Here is a 22,044-nt window from a genome sequence, read left to right as displayed (position 1 = left end):
CCAGAGCTCTGAAGTCGTGGTAATCATTCTAGCGCTAATTGAGATTGATTAGGCACAATTAATCGTGTTTACTTTCAACTTTTAATACAAGCGATAAGCCCTATGAGCGCAAACCCTCACGATAAGCCGCTTATCACTCAGGCACAAACATTTGCGCTCCACTTGTAATCTAGCCCTGTATGTCTGAATTCATATTACAAGTCCAAAGATACTTTTTATCGCTCTAGTGATAGTCTAGAGTGTGCTAACACCTACATGTTAGATAGCGCTTGTGCGCTAGCCAACATCAATAAGGGTGCACAGTGCAGTTTATGTCAAAAAATGCTCAAGCGCTAAGCGAAGGGAGTGCAAAAAATCCACTGAAATAGCAGAGATCTTTATTTAGTTCTGTGATATACTGTTTTAATGAAATCTAAGCATAAAACACTTCACACACAGATTTATATATATATAACAGTATGTAACAGTTAACCATAGCTCTGAAGTTGAGTTATCGAGATGCAGTTACATTTGATTGCGCTCAAATGAATACATTTATTTGAACCTGTAATATGCTTGCTACGTCTGATGCGTGCAAAGAGCTGCGATAAACCCATTTTTGCTTGCATGCAACAGTTAACGCGTCAATCGTAATCTAACCCACAGTGTGCTAATATCCACTTGTGTAATCTAATTTGCTTAATTCTCTTGGTATCCCTTTGTTGAAGAGGCAGTAATGCTCTACTGAGAGCTAGCTGAAAGCCAATCACAAGAGCATATATGTGCAGCATCCAATCAGCAGCTTCCGAGCCTACCTAGATATACTTTTTACCAATAGATACAAAGACACAAAACAAATTAGATAATAGAAATAAATTGGAAAGATATTTAAAATGGCATGTTCTGTCTGAATCATAAAATAAAAAACTTGTTGGGTTTCATGCCCCTTGGACATTTTGATCCATCCACTTGTAATACAAGAATGAGTGTGAGGCTTTGCACAAGATAACACATCCTTCGCTATTGGTTGCGCCCTACTTGTGACCTAGCTCTATGTTTTGATTTTAGATCATTTATATGGATGTTTCAAATATTTTATACACATACATGCGCACACACACTCTTGCACGTGCACACACACACTTGCATGTGCACACACACATGCACATAAATAATATAATACCTTATTGCTTTGCTCAACAGGTCTGTATATCTCTGTATTGACAGCTCTTCCCAAAACTGAACATTGTGCCCTAGAAGACAGAACACATAAATCATACATTTGGTAGATTAGAAGAAGAAGAATAAAAAAATATATTGACATACATAACCCTAATGTTGCACTGATATGTCATGGGCAGTAGGATCTGGGAGTATTCTAAACCTCTGGCTATAGTAGGATATGTCATAGCAATGATACTAAATAAATATGGCTACAACCATCATTGACTAATGCACTCACTTTAGGTAAAAATAAATTAAAGGGAAAAGGCAAAAATAACTTCTGACATTATAAATTGCAATGTTTTATAAAGATGAATGTAGATCTATATTGACGACTCAATAGTTGTAGTCTAGTTTGTCATACCTCTGTGTTCTGCAGATTACTGTCATCATAGAAAACACCACCCCCACAGCAAGGCCCACATCTACGTTAAGAATGATGACTGCCAACCAAGTCACTACCCAGACCGACTGTAAAAGAAAAAGAGATCATGGGTATGATAAGAGAATTGTGTTAGAAATTACAAGGATTGTCAAGCAGCTGGTATTGTTCTGACATGACTAGTAGTTTTAAGAGTGTAGATGTAGACAATAAAGAATAAATATACAAATAAATATCCTGTTATGGTAAAATGTTTTCTAAGTGTGTGGAAATCTAATTTTAAACAAATGATCTTTATAATCAGTCCCAGCAGCTTTACTTTCTATGTTATAGATCTCAGAATCTCAAACAACATTCCCACCAGAGGTGCAAATGCCAGTTAATCCATTTGATGGCAGAGAGGGGGCTATAATGCATTGCTCTAGCGCCCAAGAGATAAATCTGTCTTACGACCGTTGCTTCTTAACTTTTGTTTCAGGTGAGCCAGAAAAGATGGGGCTCCGAGACAGCATCCGCTGCTTGATAAATGGAGCCCTTAGCCTTATCCCTATCGGCTCAATTTATAAAGCTGCAGACACAGCTTAGGAGCCCAAGTGTGTGATATTGAGATTATCAGTTGGTATGAACCATATCAACCTGTTGTTATGTGCACAATGGTAGAGTCAGGAAGTGCCTCTTGCATAGTGTGTGTGTGTATAGCATTCTTAATAAAGTTTACAGTTATGAAGACCTGTGCTTGATCTCCTTATATAAACTAAGATAAAACATGGTGTCAGAATAAGGAGTTCCCTGCTTCTGAGGAATCCATTAGAAATCTTTGCAGCAAATTGAAAGTGTGAGAGTCAAGGCTCTGGCAGAGTGACTACAGCTTCTTCTCATGAACTGAGTAAGTGCATCATAACGTGTACAACTGACTGATTCTAACAGCACTACAGACTTTTATATTAATACTGCATAATTCAGAACATTAAGATGGAAAAGTTAAATCCTCCACCAGAATTAAAAATGACTGGTAATATGGAAGATGCATGGCAGAGGTTTAAGCAAAGATTCCAGCTATATGTTACAGCTATAGGAGCTCAGGAGCAAGATGATGAACAAAAGATTGCACTTTTTCTGACTGTAGCAGGATCAGCAGCAATAGATGTATACAACACCTTCACATTTACAGATGAAGAAAGGGATGTTTATCAGGTTGTTCTAGACAAATTTGAACAGTACTGTGTACCTAGACGCAATGAAACCTATGAAAGGTATCTTTTCAGATGTAGAATGCAGAATGAAACAGAGACTATTGAGGAGTATGTAACAGACTTAAAACTGAAGAGTAGATGATGTAATTATGGAGCAATGTGTAACTCATTAATCAGAGACCAGTTAGTCATGGGCAGCAGAAATATAAGGGTTAAAGAACGCTTACTCAGAGAGAAAGATTTAACACTGGAAATTTGTCAAAGTTCAGAGGCAGCACAGGAACAAGTGCGCACACTCTGCCACAGTACAGCAGCAACATCAGTAATGTCAGTTACAGTGGGGAAAAACAAAGTGCATCCACATTATGAAAATAAAATGAAAGGAAAAAGTTTTATCACACAAACAGCAAATTCTCATCCTGAATCAGACTGGCTATGTACCAGATGTGGAAAGCAGCATGGCATAAGACAATGTCAGGCTTATGGGCAAATCTGCAGAAAATGTGGAAAAAGGAATCACTTTCAAAAGATGTGTAAAGTTAAAAAAACGGTTCACATTGTTGACCAGTCAGAAAGTGAGGAATCAGAAGAATTCTTTATTGGAATACTTGACTTAACCAAAGCTACAGATAAGGAGTGGGTCATTGAAGCTATTACAAATGGCTCTAATATTGCTTACAAAGTAGATACAGGTGCACAAGCTAATTTGATGCCTGAGAGCAAGTATCACCAATTGAAGAACAAACCAGAACTTCTGAAAAGCTCAGTTAAACTAAAGACATATAATGGGGATTTTATCCCAGTGCTTGGCAAGTGCAGTGTGTTCCTGGAATATGGAAATCAAATGCATAAAATGAACATTCTGGTAGATCCAGGAAACAAACCAGCTCTACTGGGTCTTCAAATGTGTGAAACTTTAGGACTGATTAAAAGGGTAAATGCCATTGATGGAACTAATAAAGAAGAGGACATAGAACATTTATTAACAGACTATGCTGCAGTATTTGAAGGAATAGGATGTCTTCCAATGCAACATAAAATACAACTAAAAGAAGGTTCTCGTCCAGTAGTGCATGCCATGTGAAATGTTCCAGTTGCTCTAAGGGATCGTCTTAAACGGGAACTTGCCAGGATGGAGGATAAAGGTATTACAAAGAAAATCAAGACACCTACTGAATGGGTTCATTCTATGGTGTTGGTGGAAAAACCGGATGGGGGTCTCAGAATCTGTATTGATCCCAAGGAACTGAATAAAAGCATCTTAAGAGAACACTTCCATTTACCAACAAAACCAGAATTGCTTGGGGAGCTAAGTGGAGCAACTGTATTCAGTAAACTGGATGCATCCTCAGGATTTTGGCAAATTCCACTGGTGGAGGAAAGCATGAAACTCTGCACTTTTAATACTCCTTATGGGAGGTACTGTTACAAACGATTGCCCTTCAGCTTGTGTTCAGCACCAGAAGTGTTTCATAGTACCATGCAGCAACTTCTTGAACGAATACCAGGCACAACCGTATTCATTGATGATATTCTGATCTGGGGTAAAACCAAGCAAGAACATGATGAAAGGCTAAAGATGGTGTTAGATGTTGCTAAGGAGAATAATTTGAAGTTCAATAAGACAAAGTGTCAATTCAGAAAAACTTCAATTCAATATTTGGGAGAACAACTCACAGGAGGTGGTGTTTTACCAGACATGAAAAAGATTAAGGCAATTACAGAAATGCCACAGCCAGAAAATAAGCAAGATATACAACGCTTACTAGGAATGGTGAATTACCTTGGCAAGTTCATACCTAATTTACCAGACAAAACTGTACTAATGCGACAACTACTCAGAAAAAACTATGCCTGGGAATGGTCAGAGAATCACCAGAAAGAATGGAAGTTTTTGAAGGACATGCTTACTACTGCACCAACTCTGCAATTCTTTGATCCAACAGCAAAAACAAAGTTGTCAACTGATGCTTCACAAAATGGATTGGGAGCAGTTCTATTTCAAAATCAAGGCTCGGATGGATGCCTGTGGCTTATGCATCTAGGGCATTGACAGATACTGAAAAATGATATGCTCAAATTGAAAAGGAAACACTGGGACTAGTTTACGGATGTGAAAAAATTCATGTTTATTTGTATGGAAGAGTATTTTCAGCAGAAACTGATCACAAACCTTTGATTCACATCTACCAAAAGGGCTTGATAGATGCACCTCCAAGAATTCAACGTTTGTTGCTGAGACTTCAAAGGTATGACTTCACCTTGGATTTTATACCTGGCAAGGAGTTGGTGGTAGCGGATGCTCTGTCACGAGCTTACTTACTATTTAACAATGAGGACTTACAGTTGCAGAAAGAGGTGACTGTTCACTTCAATCTGATCTTGAAGACAGCCCCGTTTAGTCATGCAATGTGGGCAGCAATAGAACAGGCTACAGAAACAGATGCTCTTTTAAGTCAAGTGAAGAAAGCAGTTTCTAGTGGCAAATCTAAGACACTAATGCCATCACTGTATAGACCATACATTTCTGAAATTTCTTTGATAAAAGGGGTACTTTTGAAAGGACAAAAGATAATTGTACCAGCGAGTTTGCAAAGTCAAATACTGAAAAGACTACATGAAGGTCATTCAGGTATAGAAAAGACAAAAAGACGAGCTAGAGACATTTTGTACTGGCCAAATATGAATGAAAACATTGAGACAATGATCACTCAATGCCGGACTTGCCAAAAAATTCAGACCTCAGTTACCTAAAGAGCCTATACTGGACTTCCCGTTGGCACCCTGGGAAAAGTTAGGAATGGACTTGTTTGTTTTCAAAAATCAGCATTATATCTTATTAATGGATTACTTCTCTAATTACCCAGAGATAGCATTATTGGAAGATGAGTCAGCATGTACAGTGATCAAAAAAGTAAAAGCAATTTTGGCGAGACATGGCATTCCAAGAGTAATAATATCAGACAATGGTCCTCAATTCAATTGTAGAGAGTTTAGGGTTTTTGCCAGTACCTATGAATTTGAACATCGAACATCCAGCCCGTGATATCCATGGATTAGCAGAAGCTGGAGTAAAAATAGTGAAAAAACATAATTTATGCTTACCTGATAAATTCCTTTCTTCTGTAGTGTGATCAGTCCACGGGTCATCATTACTTCTGGGATATTACTCCTCCCCAACAGGAAGTGCAAGAGGATTCACCCAGCAGAGCTGCATATAGCTCCTCCCCTCTACGTCACTCCCAGTCATTCGACCAAGGACCAACGAGAAAGGAAAAGCCAAGGGTGAAGTGGTGACTGGAGTATAAATTAAAAAATATTTACCTGCCTTAAAAACAGGGCGGGCCGTGGACTGATCACACTACAGAAGAAAGGAATTTATCAGGTAAGCATAAATTATGTTTTCTTCTGTTAAGTGTGATCAGTCCACGGGTCATCATTACTTCTGGGATACCAATACCAAAGCAAAAGTACACGGATGACGGGAGGGATAGGCAGGCTCTTTATACAGAAGGAACCACTGCCTGAAGAACCTTTCTCCCAAAAATAGCCTCCGATGAAGCAAAAGTGTCAAATTTGTAAAATTTGGAAAAAGTATGAAGCGAAGACCAAGTTGCAGCCTTGCAAATCTGTTCAACAGAGGCCTCATTCTTGAAGGCCCAAGTGGAAGCCACAGCTCTAGCAGAATGAGCTGTAATTCTTTCAGGAGGCTGCTGTCCAGCAGTCTCATAAGCTAAACGAATTATGCTACGAAGCCAAAAAGAAAGAGAGGTAGCGGAAGCTTTTTGACCTCTCCTCTGCCCAGAGTAAATGACAAACAGATAAGACGTTTGTCGAAATTCCTTAGTTGCCTGTAAGTAAAATTTTAGAGCACGGACTACATCCAGGTTGTGCAGTAGACGTTCCTTCTTTGAAGAAGGATTTGGGCATAAAGAAGGAACAACAATCTCTTGATTGATATTCCTGTTAGTAACTACCTTAGGTAAGAACCCAGGTTTAGTACGCAGGACTACCTTATCCGAATGAAAAATCAAATAAGGAGAATCACAATGTAAGGCTGATAATTCAGAGACTCTTCGAGCCGAGGAAATAGCCATTAAAAATAGAACTTTCCAAGATAACAACTTTATATCAATGGAATGAAGGGGTTCAAACGGAACGCCCTGAAAAACATTAAGAACAAGGTTTAAACTCCATGGTGGAGCAACAGTTTTAAACACAGGCTTAATTCTGGCCAAAGCCTGACAAAAAGCCTGGACGTCAGGAACTTCTGACAGACGTTTGTGTAACAGAATGGACAGAGCTGAGATCTGTCCCTTTAATGAACTAGCAGATAAACCCTTTTCTAAACCTTCTTGTAGAAAAGACAATATCCTAGGAATCCTAACCTTACTCCAAGAGTAACCTTTGGATTCACACCAATATAGGTATTTACGCCATATCTTATGGTAAATCTTTCTGGTAACAGGTTTCCTAGCCTGTATTAAGGTATCAATAACTGACTCAGAAAATCCACGTCTTGATAAAATCAAGCATTCAATTTCCAAGCAGTCAGCTTCAGAGAAGTTAGATTTTGATGTTTGAAGGGACCCTGTATCAGAAGGTCCTGTTTCAGAGGTAGAGACCAAGGTGGACAGGATGACATGTCCACCAGGTCTGCATACCAAGTCCTGCGTGGCCACGCAGGTGCTATTAGAATCACTGATGCTCTCTCTTGTTTGATTCTGGCAATCAATCGAGGAAGCAACGGGAAGGGTGGAAACACGTAAGCCATCCTGAAGTCCCAAGGTGCTGTCAGAGCATCTATCAGGACTGCTCCTGGATCCCTGGATCTGGACCCGTAACGAGGAAGCTTGGCGTTCTGTCGAGACGCCATGAGATCTATCTCTGGTTTGCCCCAACGTCGAAGTATTTGGGCAAAGACCTCCGGATGAAGTTCCCACTCCCCCGGATGAAAAGTCTGACGACTTAAGAAATCCGCCTCCCAGTTCTCCACTCCCGGGATGTGGATTGCTGACAGGTGGCAAGAGTGAGACTCTGCCCAGCAAATTATCTTTGATACTTCCATCATAGCTAGGGAGCTTCTTGTCCCTCCCTGATGGTTGATGTAAGCTACAGTCGTGATGTTGTCCGACTGAAACCTGATGAACCCCCGAGTTGTCAACTGGGGCCAAGCCAGGAGGGCATTGAGAACTGCTCTCAATTCCAGAATGTTTATTGGCAGGAGACTCTCCTCCTGACTCCATTGTCCCTGAGCCTTCAGAGAATTCCAGACGGCACCCCAACCTAGAAGGCTGGCGTCTGTTGTTACAATTGTCCAGTCTGGTCTGCTGAATGGCATCCCCCTGGACAGATGTGGCCGAGAAAGCCACCATAGAAGAGAATTTCTGGTCTCTTGATCCAGATTCAGAGAAGGGGATAAGTCTGAGTAATCCCCATTCCACTGACTTAGCATGCACAGTTGCAGTGGTCTGAGGTGTAAGCGTGCAAAGGGTACTATGTCCATTGCCGCTACCATTAAGCCGATTACCTCCATGCATTGAGCCACTGACGGGTGTTGAATGGAATGAAGGGTGCGGCAAGCACTTTGAAGTCTTGTTAGCCTGTCCTCTGACAGGTAAATCTTCATTTCTACAGAATCTATAAGAGTCCCCAGGAAGGGAACTCTTGTGAGTGGAACGAGTGAACTTTTCTTTTCGTTCACCTTCCATCCATGTGACCTTAGAAATGCCAGCACTAACTCTGTATGAGACTTGGCAGTTTGAAAGCTTGAAGCTTGTATCAGAATGTCGTCTAGGTATGGAGCTACCGAGATTCCCCGCGGTCTTAGTACCGCCAGAAGAGCACCCAGAACCTTTGTGAAGATTCTTGGAGCTGTAGCCAATCCGAATGGAAGAGCCACAAACTGGTAATGCCTGTCTAGGAAGGCAAACCTTAGGTACCGATAATGATCTTTGTGAATCGGTATGTGAAGGTAAGCATCTTTTAAATCTACAGTGGTCATGTATTGACCCTCTTGGATCATAGGTAAAATTGTCCGAATAGTCTCCATCTTGAACGATGGAACTCTTAGGAATTTGTTTAGGATCTTTAAGTCCAGGATTGGTCTGAAAGTTCCCTCTTTTTTGGGAACCACAAACAGATTTGAGTAAAACCCCTGTCCCTGTTCCGATCGTGGAACTGGATGGATTACTCCCATTAACAAGAGCTCTTGTACACAGCGTAGAAACGCCTCTTTCTTTGTCTGGATTGTTGACAATCTTGACAGATGAAATCTCTCTCTTGGAGGAGAGTATTTGAAGTCCAGAAGGTATCCCTGAGATATTATCTCTAGCGCCCAGGGATCCTGAACATCTCTTGCCCAAGCCTGGGCGAAGAGAGAAAGTCTGCCCCCCACTAGATCCGATCCCGGATCGGGGGCCCTCAATTCATGCTGTTTTAGGGGCAGCAGCAGGTTTCCTAGTCTGCTTGCCCTTGTTCCAGGACTGGTTAGGTTTCCAGCCTTGTCTGTAGCGAGCAACAGCTCCTTCCTGTTTTGGTGCAGAGGAAGTTGATGCTGCTCCTGCTTTGAAATTACGAAAGGAACGAAAATTAGACTGTCTAGTCTTGGCTTTGGCTTTGTCCTGAGGCAGGGCATGGCCTTTACCTCCTGTAATGTCAGCGATAATCTCTTTCAACCCGGGCCCGAATAAGGTCTGCCCTTTGAAAGGTATATTAAGCAATTTAGACTTAGAAGTAACATCAGCTGACCAGGATTTTAGCCACAGCGCCCTGCGTGCCTGAATGGCGAATCCTGAATTCTTCGCCGTAAGTTTAGTAAGATGTACTACGGCCTCCGAAATGAATGAATTAGCTAGTTTAAGGACTCTAAGCCTGTCCGTAATGTCGTCCAGAGTAGCTGAACCAATGTTCTCTTCCAGAGACTCAATCCAGAATGCCGCTGCAGCCGTGATCGGCGCAATGCATGCAAGGGGTTGCAATATAAAACCTTGTTGAACAAACATTTTCTTAAGGTAACCCTCTAACTTTTTATCCATTGGATCTGAAAAAGCACAGCTATCTTCCACCGGGATAGTGGTACGCTTAGCTAAGGTAGAAACTGCTCCCTCCACCTTAGGGACCGTTTGCCATAAGTCCCTTGTGGTGGCGTCTATTGGAAACATTTTTCTAAATATCGGAGGGGGTGAGAACGGCACACCGGGTCTATCCCACTCCTTAGTAACAATTTCAGTAAGTCTCTTAGGTATAGGAAAAACCTCAGTACTCGTCGGTACCGCAAAATATTTATCCAACCTACACATTTTCTCTGGTATTGCAACTGTGTTACAATCATTCAGAGCCGCTAACACCTCCCCTAGTAATACACGGAGGTTTTCCAGTTTAAATTTAAAATTTGAAATATCTGAATCCAGTCTGTTTGGATCAGAACCGTCACCCACAGAATGAAGTTCTCCGTCCTCATGTTCTGCCACCTGTGACGCAGTGTCTGACATGGCCCTAATATTATCAGCGCACTCTGTTCTCACCCCAGAGTGATCACGCTTACCTCTTAGTTCTGGTAATTTAGCCAAAACCTCAGTCATAACAGTAGCCATATCCTGTAATGTGATTTGTAATGGCCGCCCAGATGTACTCGGCGCTACAATATCACGCACCTCCCTCTGAGCGGGAGATGTAGGTACTGACACGTGAGGCGAGTTAGTCTGCATAACTCTCCCCTCGTTGTTTGGTGAAATTTGTTCAATTTGTACAGATTGACTTTTATTTAAAGTAGCATCAATACAGTTAGTACATAAATTTCTATTGGGCTCCACTTTGGCATTGCAACAAATGACACAGGTATCATCCTCTGAATCAGACATGTTTAACACACTAGCAAATAAACTTGCAACTTGGAAATACAATTCAATTAGAATAATATTAAAACGTACTGTGCCTTTAAGAAGCACAGAAGATCTATGACAGTTGAAAATTAATAAATTGAAACAGTTATAGCCTCAATCCTTGTAAACAACACAACTTTAGCAAAGGTTTAATCCCATTAGCAAAGATAACAAATTCTGAAAGCAGGAAACAAATTACAGAATAAACGTTTTTTATCTCAGTCAAACTATAATTCTCACAGCTCTGCTGAGAGAAATTACCTCCCTCAAAATAAGTTTTGAAGACCCCTGAGCTCTGTAGAGATGAACCGGATCATGCAGGGAATACAATGAGTTGCTGACTGAAATATTTGATGCATAGTAAAAGCGCCAAAAAAACGGCCCCTCCCCCTCACACACAGCAGTGAGGGAGAACAGAAACTGTCAGAAAAACAGATTAAGCAACTGCCAAGTGGAAAAATAGTGCCCAAACATTTATTCACACAGTACCTCAGCAAATGAAAACGATTTTACATTCCAGCAAAAACGTTAAACATAATCTCTAGTTATTAAACAGCTTTATGTATTTCTTACAGTGTAATTCTAGTGAAGTACCATTCCCCAGAATACTGAAGTGTAAAGTATACATACATGACATTATATCGGTATGGCAGGATTTTCTCATCAATTCCATTGTCAGAAAATAAAAACTGCTACATACCTCTATGCAGATTCATCTGCCCGCTGTCCCCTGATCTGAAGTTTACCTCACTCCTCAGATGGCCGAGAACAGCAATATGATCTTAACTACTCCGGCTAAAATCATAGCAAAACTCTGGTAGATTCTTCTTCAAACTCTGCCAGAGAGGTAATAACACACTCCGGTGCTATTTTAAAATAACAAACTTTTGATTGAAGATATAAAACTAAGTATAATCACCATAGTCCTCTCACACATCCTATCTAGTCGTTGGGTGCAAGAGAATGACTGGGAGTGACGTAGAGGGGAGGAGCTATATGCAGCTCTGCTGGGTGAATCCTCTTGCACTTCCTGTTGGGGAGGAGTAATATCCCAGAAGTAATGATGACCCGTGGACTGATCACACTTAACAGAAGAAACATACTTCGTAAAGCAACAGATGCAGACGAGGATCCATGTCTGGCTCTTCTTAGCTATAAAGCTACTCCTTTAAAATGTGGGAAGTCACCGGCAGAATTATTGTTTGGCAGACAGCTGGTCACACGAGTACCAGTTGTGAAACCTTGGAAAAGGTTCCCACAAAAACATGTAATAGAAACCAAATTGAAACTCAGAGAAAAAAGGAATGAATACGATGACCGAGCTGCAAAGAATTTGGAGAATCTTCAGGTACAAACTCCTGTGCGAGTACAAGGTTCAAACAGCTGGAATACTGAAGGGACAGTTATCCAGAAATATTCTCCAAGATCGTATGTAGTTCAAACCAATGATGGGCAATGTTTACGTAGGAATCATAGACATTTGATGGCTATTCCATCAGTTCACAACAATTCGGCAGTGAAGGAAACCTGTGAGGATACATTGAACACTCCATTGCAGTTGGAGAATGAAGATGCCAGAGAAACTTTGCAAAGCTCGACTGACTTGCCTGCCAGTGATGCAATGCAAACAAGGTCAGGTAGATATATCAAAAAACCTAATCGTCTAATTGAACAATGTTAAAAGGGACTGAAGTTTTTTCACATAGACTACAGTTAAAAAAAAAATGTACTTTAAGTTTTCTGTTGTTTTAAAAGAAAAGAAAAAGGGAAATGTGTGATATTGAGATTATCAGTTGGTATGAACCATATCAACCTGTTGTTATGTGTACAATGGTAGAGTCAGGAAGTGCCTCTTGCATAGTGTGTGTGTGTATAGCATTCTTAATAAAGTTTACAGTTATGAAGACCTGTGCTTGATCTCCTTATATAAACTAAGATAAAACACCAAGTGTGAAACACTAGTTAAAAAGCTGTGGTCTTAAGACATAATTGGGGTGGTTGCGCAAGAGCAGGGGGTGCGGCTGCAGGAGCATTTGCTCGTTTAATGATAACTGCCTGCTCACCACGATGCAAGGCGAAGATGTTTCCAGGTGCAAACCTTGTTTGCATGTCATTCGTTAAATGGGGGCCTATGTCTAATGGGGACCTATGTATAACATCAAGCCTGACCCTTACCTTTATAGCTCTAACCCTAGCCTCAATCCTAAGCCTTGATAATAATCTTAGCACTAACCCTAAAACTAACCTTAGAATTACACTAAAAGTAAAACTAACTCTAGCCTTAAACCAAAAAGTTGCAACAGTAAGATCACTTATGGTGTCATTGGGCCAAATTAAAAAACATAACGTGAAAAATAATCTACCGTTTTTAAAATTTGTAATTATTTAACTATGTTTTCATAACGACAATAATCACCAATAAAATATAAATCTGCATTATAAAGTAAATACAACTCACATTTTCATTGCAAACTTTATTTAGTTTAAATGATATGCAGAGTTTATTCACTTTATAATTTGGATTTTTTAATTTCTTTTTGAATACAGCAGACAGGGAAACACATTTCAATAGCTGTAATTACACAAGCAGCCTTTCAAATCTCAGGTGAGAGACCTCAAACCTTTTTATTAGACAATGTTGTTATGGGTGTAACTTTACTTTTAAATGTATTTTAAAAACATTTTGTGCAGCTTTTTATCCGAGCATAACAGTTAACCAGAGCTTTAAAGTCACGCTATCCCGATGGGTGTTAAATTAATTTGCGATTAAGCGTTTACTTTCAACTTGTAATACGCGCACTACTTCCAATGCATACAAATAACTGCGAAAAAAACCTTTTCACTTACACGCAACTGTTAGTGCGCCACTCATAATCTAGCCCATTATAGCAAAAATATAAGTAAGCCTCTGATATAGGCCTCAATTACAAGTGGAGTGCTATTGCTGTCCCAAGTTCAGAATAGTGTACAAGTCAATTATAAAACAGAATAACCAGAAAATGTTTAGTGCACATACATACATATATAAACACATTACACATACAGTATATATACTGTAAACACATTTGATCCCTTCCCAGTCAAACACCTTATCATATACCATATCCCTTTAAAACAATGATAACACCACTTTATTTTTAAAATATAAATAGTTGAAATAGTTATTGCTCAAGTGAAAGCTAGAACAGTGTTTTGTAGTATGCCCCATAGAAGTCTATGATGAGAAAGATTTAGCATAGCCTCGACCTCAAGATATTAGCGACCCTGAGGCTATCGCTTGAGCAATAACTTTTTGCTTTAAACTTCTAATATGAGCGCAAGAATCGGATCGCTATTGATTTAACTTGTGCGGAGTTAGTACTCAGAGGTAATATTTCTGCACTCTACTTGTAATCTAGGCCATAATTGGCTAATATACAATTTGCATGCATGTGTATTTTCATACATTATATATATATATATATATATATATATATATATATATATATATATATATATATATATATATATATATATATATATATAATATGTAGAGTTATACAAAAAAATGCTGGAATTTGTTGTCAAGATGAAGATGAAGACTGAATTAAAAATGTATTATAAATTAGTGACTCACAAAATCAGTCTTGCTGATTTTCCAGAGCTCTGGCAAGTCCTGAAACTGAAGGAACATCTGTCGGAGACTCACCACATTTATACATGCAAGAACTGCCTAGAAAAAAGGAAAATGATCAAATATAGAATTAAGAAGAAAAGTTCTAATAATGTTATATCTCAGAAGTATTGCTCCATCTAGTGTCTTAAAAATGGAACTAAAGTTGATGGATTCCACAGAAAGAGAGAAAGATCTTTGTCATTGCATCTTTAGACAGTGTTGTTAAAAGGAAAATAGGGCATAGAATTTGGCATCATAAAACTAGAATGATTATTTCTCCACAAATGCATTAGAGTTTGCCATGGAGAGATGTTATATGCAGCTATGGTGATTTTTGATTTTGCTATCTGTGCCAAATGCCAATCCAGTACATTTATAAAGCCACCATTCTCTTTAGTTACATTTCCAAATTCTTTGTGAGGGGGAGAGTCAATCCATTGTGACAGGCCGAAGGAGGAAGTGAGTTGCTGAAGTTGTTTTGCAGAGGAGGCAGTGGGTTTGTCAAAAGGGATGTTGAAGTCACCAAGAATGTGGGCAGGGGTGTCTGAGGAAAGGAAATAGGGTAGCCAGGCAACAAAGTGATCTAGAAATTGAGTTGAGGAGACGGGGGGGGGGAGTATATGACTGCAACATGTATAGAGAGTGGATAGAATAAGGAAATCACGTGGGTTTTGAATGAGAATCATCTCCTCAGTTGCAACATCACATCCCTGCCTACATCTCTATCTCCTTCTAACCCTCACACCAAACTTCACAGAAACATTATGTAATTAGATCAGCAACAGCTCGCTAGTTCTCTCGAGCCTCTCCTCTCATCCATCTCCTCCTTTTCCAGCCCTGACCAATCTATCTACCTTGACAATCTGGTCCCTCCTACCATATCTCAGAAATCACACACTCATCCTCAGCCCTGGCATACTCCTCTGACACAGTACCTACACAGTACCTACACAGATGTTCCCGTACTGCACTGGACAAAATCTCGGAGTTCAGCTGACTTTCTTTACTGCAAGTTCATCTTAACTCCTACTATTCTGCCCTTAATCTTTATAAGCAAAATTACTTCTCTACTCTTATCTCTACTCTTTCTTCAAACCCAAAACGTCTGTTCTCCACTTTCAATACTCTTCTTCACCCACCCCCTCCTCCCAATACAACTTCTTTGTCAGCTCAAGATTTTGCCAGCCACTTCAATAACAAAATCGACTCCACCAAAAATGAAACTACCTCTCAACATACTTCCAGTCTCTCACCCCCTCAAAAGCTTGCAATCAACCAAAACCCACATAGACATACATTTAGCTCTTTCTCCCCTGTTACTGAGGAAGAAGTTTCTGCACTTATACTGTGCTCTCACCTCACTACCTGTCCTCTCGACCCCATCCCCTCACAGCTACTCCCCTCTCTCTCTTCTACCCTTACCCCTATACTCACACACATTTTCAACCTCTCCCTCAGCACTGGTATATTTCCCTCATCTCTAAAATATGCACTGGTCACACCTATCCTCAAAAAAATCTTCTCTCGATCTAACCTCCCCATCCAACTTCTGGCCTATTTCCCTACTCGCTCTATCCTCAAAGCTTCTTGAAAGCTAGTACATGCACGCCTATCCCATTTCCTTACATTAAACTCCCTCCTTAACCCACTGCAATCTGGATCTCGCCCCTATCACTCCACAGAGACAGCAATCGTTAATGTTACCAATGACCTACTTACAGCAAAATCCATAGGTCACTTCTCTCTGCTTATCATCCTTGATCTGTCTGCAGCCTTTGATACTGTTGACCACCCTCTTTTGCTCCAAACCCTCCAATCCTTCGGTATTTGTGACACAGCCCTCCTGTGGTTCTCATCCTACCTGTCAGTGAACTGTGTTTAGCCTACCTAGTATGTAACTGAGATTGTCAAATGCAAATTGGAAAGATACAGCAAGTCAAATGGCAACACTTGGAGAGTTCATAGAGAAAGCACCTGATACAGGATTATTTTAAAGTTACTTTTCACGATAATGGAAGTATTCTGCTCACAATAATGGCTTACAAATGGTGATTCTATGTTTTTTACTGCTGCTTATGGTATTTTCTGCTTCTTACCAATATAGGGTTAACTGATCAAAACAATACACTTAAAGCAGCCTCTGTGAAATTTTGACCTCAGTGCCTTTTTTCCATCTACATCCCATCCTTTGCCTTTATCCACAATGACATGGGAAGTGTCATTGTCGACTCTTAAAAAAAACATTCTATCGTTTGCCAAAGTTAGCTGGTGCTTTTTATTTCCATAGGATAGTGCAAAGTTTCACTGTTCCCGCGCCTCTTGTTATATTCTCAAGCGCCTCCTTTGGGAGGTCCGTCTCACACTTTGAAAACCCCTGCTTTAGTGCAAATAAATCAAATTTGCAGGTAGACTGACTTTTCATTTTATGAGGTCTGCCTCCCAGCCTGGTCTGGCGAGGACAGGTCACTACTCAAATCCATGCATCTCAAATATACTTAAAATCAACTTACATACCAGTTCAGAACAGCTTGCAAAATAATCATAAAAAGTTGTTTTGATCAGGTATTGGCCTATGTTTATGCTAAAAAAAAAATCAGTTTTGCCTGTTTTAAAATAAAAAAAAACACAATTTTGGAGCTTTTATATAAAATATTTACTGCTTGGCAAGATAAAGACAACTATATGCCCAATAGAGGGGGCTTTACAGAAACTTGCTGGAGTGCACGTGTAGGGGAAAAAAAATATGCTCATGGATGATAACGTAATTAAACAGGAACTCCCATGTAAGGTCTTTACAATCTTAGTGAATGAGAGATGAGACTGTGCTGATTAAATGTGTGAAGCAGACGAAGGAGTGTAGGAAACATACAGAAGGAGAGAGAGAGACAGAGAGAGAGAGAGAGATGTGGATGTATGAATCCCTACAGAGTGTGTAGCCCCCATAAGAAACAAATAATTTGCACCTGATGGAGCATTTTATTCAATACTGAGGAATTTATTTTATGGCCCCCATTTACGACCACTGCTTCTTAATGCTTCCGCAGTCTCATACGTTGTGAACTCTTAACAACTTGGACTCGCTCGTGTGGGATGAGTGACAAGCTCTGCTCTTATGCAATTGGTTGTGTAAGAGCAGGAGGCAAGATTTGCATGAGCAATTGCTAGTGCAATTTTAAATTCTGTCAGCTGATGCTGCTCCAGAAGCCTCGAATTTGTGCGGACAGGTTCTCTATATGAGAAACTTGTTCGCACAAAGATTAGTAAATAGGGTTTATTCATGTACGCATGCCTACTGGCTGGCCAGTTTCTCTGCACATATTTCTCTTTCTTCAATGTTTCTTTTTTTTTTTTAATGTGTCTATATTTTTTTAATTGGTACATTTCAAGAATATGTTTCATATCATATAGCAAAATAAATCTACCCTCACCTTTGGCAAATGGTAAAAAAGAGGTCCGACCCACATCAGGACAACCAGAACAACACAGCTGGTAAAGAATCCAGAAAGCTAAAAATGTATAAATGACAGCTTTATAAATAATATTCATTCTCTTCATATTGATTAATTACAGGTTACTACAAAGCAATTTTAATAATTTCCCACTGGGACATGATGGGATTTGTGGTATTCATTTCCATTGTGTAGATATTACTTCCAGCGAAATAGGTCAGGCAACTCATTTTCAAGCAAGAATGGTTTGTCAACAAAGAAACAACTGAAAACACTCTCAGTTAATCAACTTGATCAATACTCAATTGGTTGCTTGAAAAAAATATAGAGGTAACTATATTGTGTATGCACTTCAGCAGAAATATGAAACATAAAATATATTTTTTTAACTATGTATAATTACTAAAATGTTTAAAATTAAAGAACAAAACAAAACTTGCACCTAGTATCTGTACAATAAGTGTTGATTTTATTTTGATTTATTTTCAATTGTATTGTACAATACTTGTAGAAAATGTCACTTTTTGTAATCAATTAAAATGTCAAGGGGAAACATTGTATGCAGGCAATTGTTTTTTATTTTTGCATTGTATGGAAAACTCTGTAGTTTTTCTTACTTCATTTTCAATGTCATTCCATTCTGAAAGAAGAGTCACTGCTTGAATTAATAAAACTGCTCAAATTACGTAACTGGTATGACCGAAAAATCTGATTAAACATTAAATACTCTAAAAACAAGCACATTACTGAAGATACGCAACCAAAGCAAAGGGAAAGCATGATGGATAATTTATTCAGTGCTGAGGATCTCAGGTGGGGGGTAGAAAACGCGCAACAACTTTTTTAAAAATGTGTTCTATCACCAGTCTTAACCCTAAAGTGGAAATGTATCCCCTTCCCGATTGCCTAAGCCTGGCATACATAAATAGCGTAGCCTCTCCACCGCCAGGATGCCAGTGTTCATACAGCCCTGGAAACCCTTTAACCATTCATTTTGTGGCATGTGTAATTTACAGTTTTATACCATTTTGAGTCAATTTGAAATTCATATTCAAACCTTAATTGCAATAATAAATGAACATTCTGATTATCATATTTAATTTGAAGGCACATTTTATAGCTTAAAAGTATTTATTGAACAATATGATTAGCTTTTTATTAAACCATTGTAAACTAAACATGTTTAAAATATTTAACATTATAAAAAGCCAATGTACCATCCAATTTATGCCACTAAAAAGGCTGAGATGGATATTCAAGAATGTAATTAAAATGCTGCTGCTGCATGTCAAGGTTTTAAAAGGTTATCAATGGCTTTGATAAAGTATTTAAATATCTCCAAATATTAAAACCTAATGACAGGGCAAGAAAAGCACTTCACATGAGGACCAATAAATGTTACATTGTACAGTCCTCACCTGGGTGTGTCCTCCGGCACTCTCTAGGATGTTAGTTGTAGCCAAAGTGGCTGAACTGGGAAAACAATTGAATAAAGAGGAGACCATGTTGGAAATCCCATGCGCCAAAAGCTCCTGAAGAGGGAAAATGTATTTATTTATTTTATCAAAATGCAATAAATTGAATAATTACATTGATGTCTATTTTTTTTTATAAATGCCTTAAACTACCTCAGAAATACTCACGAAGGGCTAGATTACAAGTGCTGCGCTAATTTTTGTTTTCGCTCAAACTCCGCTAGAAGTAAGCTTTTAACACAGGCAGGTTAGCACTTATATTACAAGTTGAAAGTAAAAAAATTGCGCTCGAGCGAAAACATGATGCATGCTAACTTCAGGACTTTGGATATCGCGACATGCATTACACCAACGCTAAACCCGAAGGTAGTTATGATTATTTTATATTGCAAGTAGGGTATTAGTTTTTTTCCCCACTTTTTTTGCTCTAGTGACTTGTATGGAGAATATTCTCACTTTGGCTTTTTGCGCTCGTCAGGGTCAGCACGAGAACGAAAACAGTTTATTTTCAACTCATAATACGATCGTAACCCGTGTGCACAAAGCTTACGTCTAGCACAGTTAACGTTAAAGTGGGAGCATTCATTAGCGTTCCACTTGTAATCTGGCCCTACATGTGTCAGTTAAAGTGATATTAAAATATAAAGGCCTAGATTACAAGTCAAGCACAACTGATAATTTGTGCCATGATAATTAAAGTTGTTGGCTAAAATGCACCCTATACTTTCAATAGGAAGTGGTAGTAGTGTGCGACTTATGCTCATAATATGTCATGCTGTCTATCAAGTGTATTATTTGCTATTGTTAAAAAAACATGGATAGATAGCAGGAAACTACAGGGTACTACGTACGGAGTCTATCATTATGCCCTTAAAGGGACACGAAACCCAATTTGTTTCTATGTAAAAAAAAAAAAAATATTTAGAGGTGTCACTTTTGTTACTAACTTTAGTGCCTAGTACATGAATGTTTGCAAGATTTTCCCTAAACTCTTTCCTATACTTATGGCTGATGATAAGTTGGTAGATGTGGAAAATGGTCTTAGATGTGCATATAAAAAAATGCAAGACCATTGGGTAATATACTTTCCTGTTCACAACTTAAGCGAGTTGATCAGCCTACAAGCTCTTGGTCAAGACATCTTGGTGTGTTTAGGTGCGATCACAACAAATGTAAACCTTTAGACTATGGGCCCCATGTATTAAAAGGCAGATGGACAGCTTCTCAACTTGAGAAGCCGTACGCCCGCCTTCGCTGCATACGGGCATCGGATCTATTTGTCCGCTAGTTCGTATGTATCATTACACACTGCAATTAGTGTGTATTGCCCTCCCCTTCATTCGCGCCACCAATTGCACAAGTGAAAAGACTGTCGATCACCGAGAGTGAGTAAGCTAATGACTGCTGCTTCTTACGTGTGCGAACCTGCCCTGCAAGGGCTCTGGAGCAGCTCTTGCTGCTTCATACATGGAGCCCTATGTACAAACAACTAAAACGTTTAACTTGACTGTTACTAATGAGGAATTTATTATAAATTCCTTTCTTAATTGTACCTCCATGTATGTTGTGTATCTTATTACATGTTTGCCCTGTAAGGTCCAGTATGTTGGTCTCACTACCCAGGATGTCCGCTCCCGCATTAAGGAGTACTTTTCCACTATCAATATTAGAAGATCATCCACCCTTTTGGTCCAATATTTTGTTAACAAAGATGGTGGTGGTCTTCATACATTTAGGTGGTGTACATTTGACAAAACTGTTTAACCTAAGCGGGGTGGGGACAGAGATAGTATTCTTTCCAAACCCAAAATGTTTTGGATTTTTAAACTAAAGACCAGAGTTCTCTTGGGTTTTAACTCCAGTTATGATTTAATCAGTTATTGGGAGTAACTTGTCATTTACACTTTTTGTAGCATATAGAGTACATATATTATTTAGAACTGTCCTTTAGTTTCTGCACACAATATTCAGAATCATAAACTATATACAGACTGAATTGAACAAGGGTCAAGCTTAAAAGGCAGGGATAGGAAGCCAAAAAATGTAACTTACGGGGAAAAATGTGACAGTTGGCAACTATGCAAATGTAATGTATCCCTTCTCCTCCTTAATGCAGTGCAGGAAGTATAAAGTGAAGCTAATCTTGTCAAGTGAATATGCACCACTTTGGAAATGAAATTGCCCAGGTTGCATAATGCACCATGGTTGCAGTGTGTTGTACTGCTTCTGTATTATGTGGTACACTGCAGCTGACACCTGTTACTTTTCGCTAGTGCTACTGCTCCACAAACGTACACAAACGTACACACTAGTCAAAATACGCCCTGGGTTTCTTAATCAGGCTTTAAAGAATATTGCGCCTACTCACCTGGTTTGGATCAATGGTGTATCGATGCTTTTCTGCATAAATCATAGCAAGTGACACAGACACAGCATAGCCTACAAAAGTAATGGCTATAGTGTCACCAATCACATCGGGTATGACCTCTAAAGCTGGGAGCTTTGGCTTTGGAAAACTGTGACAAGACATATAAGATCAATACGTATTGTAAATTTCAACTATTAAAGTACAGCATTGTTACATGTAAGCAAATTCTTATTTTATGTTTATGGAGAAGAGTCAGAGTGGATAATATATATATATATATATATATATATATATATATATAGTATATATATATATATATATATATATATATATATTTATATATATATAAAACACAGACCCGGTGCATTGCTACCAGAAAACTACATGGCTGCATGGCAAACCTGGATGCTTCAGATGTGTAGGCTGCAACACCTGC

The 22,044-nt window shown here is 39.1% G+C and overlaps 1 protein-coding gene across 1 annotated transcript in view; it reads right to left on the bottom strand.

The window, feature by feature from the left end:
- The window catches only part of LOC128654327 (solute carrier family 26 member 10-like), a 255,285-nt gene that overhangs the window by 170,231 nt on the left and 63,010 nt on the right, over nucleotides 1-22,044 (bottom strand). Inside the window, exons 7-12 of the mRNA XM_053708202.1 lie at nucleotides 21,609-21,756; nucleotides 19,184-19,297; nucleotides 17,745-17,822; nucleotides 14,278-14,373; nucleotides 1,568-1,674; nucleotides 1,163-1,232 (exon numbers count right to left, since the gene is read on the bottom strand). Of these exons, the coding sequence (XP_053564177.1) occupies nucleotides 1,163-1,232; nucleotides 1,568-1,674; nucleotides 14,278-14,373; nucleotides 17,745-17,822; nucleotides 19,184-19,297; nucleotides 21,609-21,756 (613 nt within the window). The remainder of the gene's footprint in view (nucleotides 1-1,162; nucleotides 1,233-1,567; nucleotides 1,675-14,277; nucleotides 14,374-17,744; nucleotides 17,823-19,183; nucleotides 19,298-21,608; nucleotides 21,757-22,044) is intronic.

This window comes from Bombina bombina, chromosome 3 (assembly GCF_027579735.1).
Source record: "Bombina bombina isolate aBomBom1 chromosome 3, aBomBom1.pri, whole genome shotgun sequence".
NCBI lineage: Eukaryota > Metazoa > Chordata > Amphibia > Anura > Bombinatoridae > Bombina > Bombina bombina.
Note: the sequence above shows the minus strand (reverse complement) of the source record. Positions and strands in the feature narration are given on the sequence as shown.